General features: G+C 40.8%; 1 protein-coding gene across 3 annotated transcripts in view; it reads left to right on the top strand.

The window, feature by feature from the left end:
* The window catches only part of LOC104962174 (phosphatidylinositol-binding clathrin assembly protein-like), a 32,978-nt gene extending 23,901 nt beyond the window's left edge, over positions 1-9,077 (top strand). For 2 of the 3 annotated variants that reach the window (XM_010790572.1, XM_010790571.1), the window contains exons 5-6: positions 5,496-5,672; positions 6,158-9,077. In XM_010790572.1, the coding sequence (XP_010788874.1) occupies positions 5,496-5,672; positions 6,158-6,172 (192 nt within the window). In that variant the 3' untranslated portion in view covers positions 6,173-9,077. The remainder of the gene's footprint in view (positions 1-5,495; positions 5,673-6,157) is intronic. The other variant, XM_010790573.1, reaches the window with a different exon arrangement.
* The last annotated feature ends 1,776 nt before the right edge of the window (positions 9,078-10,853 follow it).

Below are 10,853 nucleotides of genomic sequence, written 5' to 3'. Positions count from 1 at the left end.
ACTGTTCTGGGAACTATTTGTCCCATACTGTATGCTCTGTATGTGATGACTACTTCCATTCTTGCAAGGATAATAAATACATGTATCCTGATATTGAAGCTCAAGCCGGTTATTTTCCTAACAATTAGCATGAAAACACCTACCACAAACTCAGAGTGAGTGTTGGGGGTGCGGCGGACCCCGTGCACGCTGTCGTATCCCTCCGGAGCCTCGGTCAGGGTGAGGTCTTTTGTATGAACGTCCATGCACTGACCCAGCGCCACATCACACACCAACAGCAGCCGAGAGCCGTCTGTCTCGCTGGGCTTGGAGTATTTCAAACTGGCGCTGTGGATAAGGAGAGTGGAAAACAGTCTGACTACAGATGAGTGTGTTGTTGCCATCTGGTTCCCCATAGGATGACATGAGGATCAAAGACTCATTAGAAAAGCACCTTTTAGATCAGGGGTGTCCAAACTACGGCCCGGGGGCCAAATGCGGCCCGCGGAACATTTTGAATCGGCCCTCAGGCAGCAAATTCCAAAAGTATAATGGAATATGGTCCACAAATGAAACTTGTGCTTGTCTTGTATTATACTTCTTAAAGATAAATGTAAAAATATATTACACAGTATTTTTCATGCGTTAATAAGACCACCTTTCAAATAAATTCAGTCAATTCAAGTTGGAAACATTTTCTAACATATCTTAGCCGAATGACAGTTCTGCATGCGAGAGATGCGGGCATGGCTACACGACACCGAGTTGGACCTCTGACGTTACACGAAAGAAAAAGAAGCCCAATGACTTATTTACATAACAAGCATGTTAAAAAAAAAGAAGCTTAAACCGCACTCCGCGCTATAGTGGAGATGCGCCATAAACATACACACACTGTTATTATTTATATTCCTTTACAATGAATCTGAATGGTATGGTCCCGGTTACTTCATACAAAGCCTTTGGTGAACACATATTATCTGTATTATTTATGTCTCGAGAAAAGGAAAGGCTAATTAATATTAAAACTGCATTCTGTGCCCTCAAACTCTCTCTCTCTTCTTCTGGAAATTTACTGGGCTCTTTCTTCGATTTTGCCCAAAGTGTTGTCTATAATTTATAAGTTATAAACACCCTTCCTATTTCTCCTTATTATAATCAATCTTCTGTTTTAAGGGATGAGCTGCCAACACTCACAAGCATCATTTACCTACATTTGATTGATTTTGCTAACTTATAACTGAACTTACGAGGTAATATACCTCTAATGAGCGGCCCAGCCCTTCGTATATTTTTCTGTATGTGGCCCTCGGTGAAAAAAGTTTGGACACCTCTGCCCTAAAGTATCTGCTCCATTATCTGTAACATTCCAAAATGTAAACGTCTCAATAGAAATAAAATGGCATTAAAAAAGGAAACTGTATAAAATATACATGTTGAATTACAAATGTACTGTAAGAGTTATTAAATAGAATAATTGATATTAATCCTCGTGATTACCTGACAGCAGAACAGCTCTCTGCTGCAGAGCCAGCGCCACCTGGTGGGTCCTCTGCAGAGACAGCGCGCCGCAGAGCCTGAGGAAAGCACACATTATATTTATTAATCTACAGCAGGGGGGTCAAACTCAATTTCATCACGGGCCACATCGACATTATTGTTGCACTCAAAGGGCCGGTTGTAACGGCACTCGCCCTCACACTGTCAGCTAAGTGTAACTTAGCTAACTAGCTAGCATTAGCTTCATTTCTGAACTACATAGCAGCAAAAACGGGACATTAATAGACTTATGAACACACTGACTTAGCAGGACATTATGCATACTTCTTATAATCATTACTTCTTATAACATTCCTAACTTTAAAGATCTCCAAATATATGCTTACATTCTTCACGAAGGCATTCTCTGTGATACGCACATGGGTGAACAAAAGCGAGGACCTGCAGGCATGCTACTTTAGCTGTCCCTAAATGTGCCTGATTAAAATATAAATAATATAACGCAGATTAAGGAAAACAAGGGGAATTTACAACAAATGTATTAATGTAGATTGAACATACTGAATATTTGTAAACAACATCCAAATAGTTTAAAGAAATTATTGAGAGAAGTACACAAGTATAATCACCAGGATAAACTTAAAGCACCAAAGTAAACTACTCATTGAAAACTGGTAGTTCAGATTCTGCTATTTCAGCAGAAATAGCAGAATCTGAACATGTGCCATAACTACACTTCATGTCGTCCTACAGTCTTGCCGACCGTACCAATGGATGCAAAGGACATGAAAAGGGGGGAGGGGGGGTACAGACTGAGCCTGAAGCAAACAGAGCTTCCTATGAAAAGTTATTAATTAATAGCAGAAATATGCCATTTTGAGTAAAACACACACATGTCGGCCAAAACACAAGACGCCGAACCAGGGTGCACACACACACTTTTGGGGGAAATACTTGGCGCCCTCCTGTGGGAAACAGAGGGACCATCGTATGTCTTCCACTTGTGCAAACATTTAAAGGTCCACTGACACCCACTGACACACACCCCCAGTGCACCCACGACCAGCTCGCCGGTTTTTGTTTTCCCTCAAGAACGCTAACGAAAAAGCTCTATAACGGCAGGCAAACATTTTTTACTTGACTTCTTTTCTAAAAAGAATATAATTCACAAGAAGAAAGAGGCTAGCAGCACCGAAGCTACAAGTGAAGCTGCTACATCATCAGAAGAGCAGCCTAAAGACGTGGATAATGACACCGACTTCACCTGGCAGAACCTGGAGCAGACCAGCAGGTACACCTGTGCGTGTGTGTGTGTGTGTGTGTGTACGTACGAACTGCGCATGCGTGAATGGCAATAACTCTCCATACCAGCAGGCGGCGGTAGTGTGTATTCGTCATTCAAAACAGGCAACAACCGGAAGACAGAGAAGAAGTCTGAGGACAAGGATTTAGTATGAACATTTAATAACTAAACAGTAGGTGGCGATATATGCTCCAAGTGGAAGCGATTCGCCATTAAAGAAAAGAAGAAGAAGAAGAAGAAGAAGAAGAAGAAGAAGAAGAAGAAGACAGAGAAGAAGAACAGACTAAAATGTGGAACATATTTTATTACATTGTGTCACCTATAGAGTTGAAAGAGGGAAATTAAGGGATACAGTTTTAGAGGCAGAGAGGGAGTGGAATGTAGCGGGTATTCTGGGAACAGAAGGAGAAGGAGTAAGAGCTATCAGAAAAGCACTGTTCACCTTTTTGAGGGAAACTGGGATAGGGAAAAGAATTTAACAGTAGAACATGGATGATTTGTTTTTTGTTTTGTTTTATTTATTTTATTTTATTTTATGGTTTATGGTTTTCTTTTTGATATGCTGATTTATTAGAGGATTGACATGATGATACACACTCGTGTACAGTAGGTGGCGGTATGCAACCAAAAGCTGTTTGCGACCCGCCATTAAAANGTTTTCGTTGTTCACGTTGAATTTGAGGCCCATTCAGCCGTAGTGGATTTGATTTGTTGGAGTGAGGAGGGCAGGGGCTAAACGCCCGTTTCCTATGAGCCACCCCTTTTTAAAAGGCAGTTGTAATGTTGCTTACCCAGTGGGAAATTCCTCTAAGTACCTCTGCCTCAAGCTGTGGTTGTTGCCACCCTAATGCCCGCCACTATCAGCATTCAAACGGTGTTCTCCGTCCTCGCACACTACGATTGAATTGTGTGGTTTTTTACATTTTAATAGAGCGCTTTAAACTGTAATTGCCTCCTCCCTTGCTCCATTAAAGTCCTTTATTCCATGGTAGCTGAATGCTTAACAAAAAGCCGTACCAATATGTGACCCAGGTGTGGCTTTTGCTTTTTCTACCTGCTGACTTTTTGTGGCTGCTTTTTCCTACAGGGCTCCAGCTCCCATGGGCTTTTCCCATGAAACACACCGCAAGTGCCTGTGTATGGAAGGTAGGTGCAAGGGAGGGAATTACACGATATATCAGTTTAATGAAAACACACAGCCACTTTCATTACATGCAGTAAATTGTCTACAACGAATTGCCTTATTTGGTGTACCGTATTCGTTACCATGTTGCGTCTGTAAATGTCGGAAAAAAGCTACAAAAATACAGCTTTCAGAGTTTAAAATGAACATTCTTAGAATATCTGTTTTTCCTAACCAATATATCCAGCTTATCCATACTTTTAAACTTGAGGAAAGAGAGACAACCATCCTCACAATTTTAGAAAGCCAAAACAGGCTATTGTTTCACTATTTTACTCGATAAACTATTCAATTAATGTTCAGTGAGTTCTTCTTCAGTTTTTCTAAATGTATCAATTGTTTTATCTGTAGTTTCAGATCATATTTCCATTTGCCTGATTTAATGGATTTCTTGGTTTCTCACTCTCTTCCCTATCTGCCTAGCTCTTAAGGCTCAGGGGGGTGTCAAACTACAATTACATAAGCGGGCCACATTAGCATTATGGTTGCACTCAAAGGGCCAGTTTGAACTTTTTAAGACTATATATATATAAAAATGTATTATATTACATTATTGCCTCTGCATTGGATTATTTATCGGATTGGGGGTTATAACTTCATAACTAACTTACGTCTGAAGGCAAAGTTTAGGGCAAATAATTGCAAGGTCTCTCAGGGCTGCACATGTCACAAAGATGAGATGCATTGTGGGGGACATGTAGTTTTATTGGGCAAACGTGCCTTCTGTAAAGCGGGATTTAACCGTATATGAATAGTGAACAGTATCTATTATTATTTGCAAAGCTCTGCAGGGCCACATAAAATGAAGTCGCGGGCCGCGATTTGGGCCCCCGGGCCTTGGAAGTTTGACACCCCTGTCTAGCTTAATGACATCTTAAAAAAATTCTAGTTTTGTCTGACCAAATCAATTTTTTAAACTGAGATAAGGAGAGAAAACTCCTCACACAAATTTAGCAAGCCAAAAACAGCTATTGTTTGTAAAGTAAACTATTCAATAATTCAGTATGTAAAAGTGTTGCTTTATTCCTTATTTCAGATCATATTGAATGTTCAAAAAGTAGCTTCTCACTGCTGACAATTTTACATTTTCTTTATTTATTGATTTCTGCTTTCTCTGTCTCTCCCTTTTCTCTTACTTCTTATTTGTGTTGCTTTCTGTAAAAAGGGAGGATTGGGGGGGGGGTCTCCAGGAAATTGTGGATGGGTGTGTCCCGGTAAAAGAACACGGAGAACAGACTTTTCCAGTTCAGATCTTTAATTATACTTATTACTTAATTATACTAAAAAGCAGTAAAGGAAAATGTTGAGGGAGAAAGGGAAAAGCACCGTCGTCTCATTACCCGCCGTCATAAACGAAAAGTAAACATATCACCGGCACACAGGCACGGCAGCTCCGATGACGTCATGCGGATGTAACAGACCATATCACCGCAAGCTTTAATGATTGAAACTTACAAAATCAACAAGCAACTTATCAGCTTATGATGTCAACTTGTGGGTTTTTCTAACACTCCCCCTCCCTCCATGCAGGTCCCTCCCCAGATGGGTCACATGGGGGGGGTTCAGGTGATGGCTCCTCAGCCCATGATGTACAACCAGCCGGTCCTCAGACCCACAAACCCCTTTGCACCCATGCCCGGAGCCCAGGTCAGCTATCCTGTACTTGTGCATTCATACACACAAAACGACACCTTTGCAACTGAAAAGGTATTTAATCAATCCGTTAATGTAACATTTCATAAAGAGTGTTACATGTCTTATATGGTCAAATGCAATAAAATGACTTAACCAGAATTTTTTTATTAATGCAATGAGTTAAATAATGGGTCAACTAAAGTGATAATATGAAAACCTATGGCTAGCATTCGGTATAGATATGTTAATTGGAAAAGTTAGTGTTAAAACTGTGTATATGTGCATGTGTAAAATGTTATTTATTATCAAAAGTCAGGCTTAGGTAGATGGATAGATATTAAAATAGATAAATTGCAAATATATATATCATTTTGTGTATCTTAAAGCTATTTGATTGACCTGTTTTAGTGTATTTAATCGACTGTGTATGATAAATGCATTGTTGGTATCGAAGCAGTATGCCAAAGTCATTTTTCATTGCATTGGTAAAATGACCTAAATAAGCAGTTTCTCCGTTTTATTTATCCCACTTATTTTTAATCCCCCTGTCTATTCAGATGCAGTTTATGTAATCCAGTCGGGGGGGGGGAAGCAGAGTGCCAAAAAGCAACAAACAAACAGCAGAAGAAAACACACAAGAGGAACGATCCGATGGACGGGGGGATGATTTGAAACGAGCTAAAACGACTGAGAGACACCGAAAAAACAAGTTGGAAAGAGGAGGGGAACACGACCGGAAAGAGGATGGAGGGATGTGTTCGGGAAATATCATCCTTGTTGGTCATTGTCTGAAACAACTGTGTGTGTGTGGCTTCTTTCTGTCTATTTTTTGTTTTGAAATCATATCGATGGAGTGATTGCTTCAGGAGAGGGAATAGGGATGCGAGAGATAGATGTGAAGAAAGATGGCGGAGTAGAGAAGAGGGAAATCCTACCTCTGAGAAAGTCTCTGCTGCAGAATTAGCTTTATTTCATACTGGTGCTATTTTGTCCTCTCTGGGTTACTGTCTGCCTGCAACGGCAACCTGGGAGCACTTAAGGGAGGACAGGTGTGTGTGGAAGTGTGTGTGTGTGTAGTTGTTTCAGACAATACCTTCACAACCGACCTCCTTTCCATCGTCTTTGTTCGCTGTCTGTGACCACGACCGTCCAATCAGCGACGGATTTAGAGGCAAATCTTCTCGAGTGTGTTTCCCGTAATTTTCCGCTCTGTTGGGGATATCTTTGTATTTTTCTTCTGCAGCCTCTCCTGAATGTTATCGGGGCTTGTACAGCAATTTGTTGAACCATTTGTTAATAGTAGTTGAGCGTTTGTTGTTATGGGTTTTTAAGCTTACGTCTTTGTTACTCATACTGCATTATTTTCTTCTCCCTAAAGTACAGATACACACAGAGCGACTTGGATTAGCAGTGATAACATGTTAGCACGGCGTCTAAATTGTCTGTGAACCAAACATCTTAAAGCCTAGCCACGCAAGAGAGTGATGCAGCAAAATTCATCCGTGCTTTACTGAGAAATGTGTGGTTTTTAAAGCATGGTGGTGTCGTAAATCACATAACCGCTAACACCTTGTTAGCTAGTGCTAGTGGCCACATTTACTCTTGGGCTTCAATATATCAACTCTTTGGTCCCTTTTGGTGTTATATTCTAGTTATTTAATCAAATAAAAAGTTATTAAAAAGGGGAAAGAAATCTCTCAAAGCTAGCTAGCATTCAAACTGTCAGTTAGAAAGTGTGTTAGCTTGATTGCTAACAAGACACGTATGACTTGACATATTTCGGTCTATAAATCATCCCTCTCTCCAGAAAAAGATGGCCGTTAGCCAGACACAGTTTTACACCTTTATCTTGACTCATTTTGGCTCCTGTCACGTTCAGTAGAACGTAAAAATAAAACACATTTTATTGTATTGTTTACGCTAAAGCCACTACGAATTGTTAACTAGCATCATTAGCATCCTGTTAGCACCCCTTGTTGATCTCTGTGTATCTGTTCTTCATGTCCTCATCAGCTGACCAACAAGATTCAGACGTCAAAGGTTTCTAAAAATAAGAGCTTTTTCATTTGCCACACCTGATTATTGGCAGATCCACATTATGTGCCAATTATTGATGACCGCAGCACTGAGTGAGGGATACATTTTATTGCATCGAGTTGAATTCACTTTAAATTGCACTGAATCGAAGTGAGTGGCTTTAAGTGCGGCTCCGTGGCTCCAGGGGATCAAATCTGTGTAAGAAGTCATAACCATTCTTTAGCCAAAGCATCCGTCACCACGAGTTCGACTGTCGGTCTGTACCATGCTTTTTTTGTGCGTGTTCACGTGTGTATGTTTTCCATTGAGGGCTATTTCTGAGGGTCAAATTGTGTCAGATTTCGAGCCAAATTTGAGCCAGCGAGTTTGACACAAAATGTGCTTTCTTTTTTGTTTTTGTAAAATCTAAATTTTGTTGCAAAAATGTTGCACTGAAGTGACTAACCTGCCGGCAAGAGGAGCTGTCGCCAGATGTGGTGTGAAAAAGTTGAGAAAGAGATTTGAAGTTTGTAGAAATCGTTTGAGGTTTTACAATAACACGTTTGTTCTAATCTACCGGCCACTTTGGCGGGTAGCAAAAATAGTTTTTCCTGCCATTCTAACAACGAACTTGAAACTTTTTGTAGTCCCATCCCAAATCCACATCCCAGTGATAGCTCATCATCTTCACGATCTCGCTTCAGCCTCTCAACTCTGTCTAGTTGGTCTATCTCTAGAATGCTTTTTTTAAGCCTGCTTCGTCACTGTTTGGTATGTGTAGATATGTAAAAAAAAAAATAGTAATAATAACCAGTTCCTGTCTAGATTGTCTGCTCCCACCCATCACTGTCGCTGTTCGATAGATATTGCTCTTAGACGCTTCTTGTCGCAGTCTTGTGTTAGCTTAGCCTCTCATAGTATCTTCCTTATAGAAGAAGTAGATTTCCCACCGTGTCCTCCCCTCTGCCAGTGTCTAGTATCTATAGCTCTAGTATCTCTTGGTGTCTCTGTCCTTTAGCTGTAGACCTTTCGGAGGCTCTCAGGCTTTGTGGTTCGCTTTGAGTGCGCTATTTTCTTCTCGCTGTTAGCATCGCTCCAGTGTCTGGTTAGATAAGGTCGTCATCTTATATTTTTGTTTTTATATCGACAACATCGGCCACCTCTGTCTCTCATTATGATGTCAGCAGCCTATTGTCTCTGATTGGACTGTTGAACCCGAACAGCCAATCGGATTCTTGCATATCCAGGTATTTAAGTGACAAACGGGAGACTTTTGTTGGATTTCGGAAAGACATAAAGCCAGTCAAGTAAGTTGGATTGGAAATTGGCTAACACTGAATGCTTTTTGATTTAAGCAGCAGTTTGAAAGGTTGTCTGGTTAACTAGCCACTTGTAAAGTGCAGTCAGAAGTTTGGCAAGTAGCGAGGGAATCACCTGGGAAGTCAAAGACAAAACACCTTTTAAAAATCTACTTTCTCTCGTTTATCAACACAAATCCTGGGTGTCCAAACCTAGAATACTCGGCTAATTGGATTCCAACTTGGACTCATTAAAAAATTATCTTAATTGATGTTATCACAAAAAATTAGCTCTAATCACAGCTCTTCATTTTCAGGGACATAAGGCATTTGGAAATTGGCAGTTTAGAAAGAGAAGCTGTTACCGGCCGTGTGGCACTGATCCAGAATCAGATCATCGTCACCCTGGATCTTAGAAACAATCATTAATATCAGGTCAGGGCGATTCTTGATGTTTCGTAATAGCCTTCTCAGAATATGGATTTGAAGGACAGTAAAGTCTGTGCCAGTTGTTTATTGGCAAAATACCCGACTCACCTACGTTCGACTCACCCTGAACAACTTGTTCCTTTTCAATCTAAACCTGCAATTGTGGTTTCTTCGTGGTCCGTTCTTCTTTCCTTTCTGTTTTCTAAACTTCTGCATGGCATCCAGTCCTGCCTGTTGCAATGAGATTGTCTTTGTCTGTTTGTCTCGAGTGGTTTTCAAAGTGTTTGTTGGATAGAGAGCGTGGAGACGACTGTGGGTTTTGGTCTCGTAAAATGTTACTGGCTGGTGTCCTTAGGGTCGATGTAAGTGCCGGTAATCATCACGGATTTATAATGTAGGTCATTTTCTTCAGTATTTATCCAGGGAGGGGTTTTGGCCGAGCATGCGGGCTCGTTTTTCGGCAACTCCCTCCCTTTAAAATTCAGACTTTCTTCACATTTACAGCCGGGAGTTTCCCAGGACAACCACTGTTTCTTTCTTGATGTCAACCTTTTGGGATCAGACGTCGTGGTTTTCTCTCTACGTCAAAAAGCTGCTACCGCCTCTCTGCATTGTTGTAGCATGAATCGAGGTGGAGAAGGAAACACGGATAAACGTTGATGTCATATTAAAACGTCTGTTCTCTGCTAAGACCAAGTGTGTCAAACATTCGGAGAGCAGACTCCTTTCTGGCGAGCGCATGGTTGTATCGTTGTTCGTTGTCCTTTTTCCGAAAAAGCATGACAGTGATGGTGATGATGAAGATAAATTCCCTCCTCTTTTTGTCCCCGTTTTTAAATGGTTCTAGAAAAAGGCGAATGTCGATCAACATTTCCTCGACCGTTTGTTTGCCGTCCACGACAGAGACTGAATCTGACAGACGTTTGTTCTGTCGCTAAACGAGCCACTGTAGCAAAAACGGAGCTCAAGTCTTTTTGTGTTTCTTCTCCCAAAGATGTCACATTTCTTATCTGCAGCACAGATTTCCGGTTTCTCAAAGTGGCGCCATCTAGTGGTCGCTCAATGCATTGCAACTGTGTCAAAAAACCCGCAAAAATTAACCGAAACAAAGAGAGGCTGTTTAACAGATACATTGTCGTCCGTGTGTTGAATCAAAGATCTCTTGTGCACGTTCTGTTTTTTCTACATCTGTGTTTTTTGGTAAGAAACCCTCGGATTGCTGCCTCACTATTCTGTATATAAAGAAACACACACACACACACTCACAACACAGAGCTTAAACACATACTCTCATAATCTGCAATTATTTTTTAATTTACTCTTTATTTTTTTGAAAGATATTAGTGTTATTACAGCAGTATATAGGTATGATTACTCCTCCGTGGGGACGGGACGAACAGACAGACGACGCAGGTTTTCAGGATCAGCCATGAATTCTCAATGATGCCAAATGTTTTTTGAGCAGAGTACAACTTTTAATCTGTCTCACTCGCTTCTCTGTCTCCCCCCC

The sequence above is a fragment of the Notothenia coriiceps genome, unplaced genomic scaffold (assembly GCF_000735185.1).
Source record: "Notothenia coriiceps isolate Sejong01 unplaced genomic scaffold, NC01 NC01_scaffold00034469, whole genome shotgun sequence".
NCBI lineage: Eukaryota > Metazoa > Chordata > Actinopteri > Perciformes > Nototheniidae > Notothenia > Notothenia coriiceps.
Note: the sequence above shows the minus strand (reverse complement) of the source record. Positions and strands in the feature narration are given on the sequence as shown.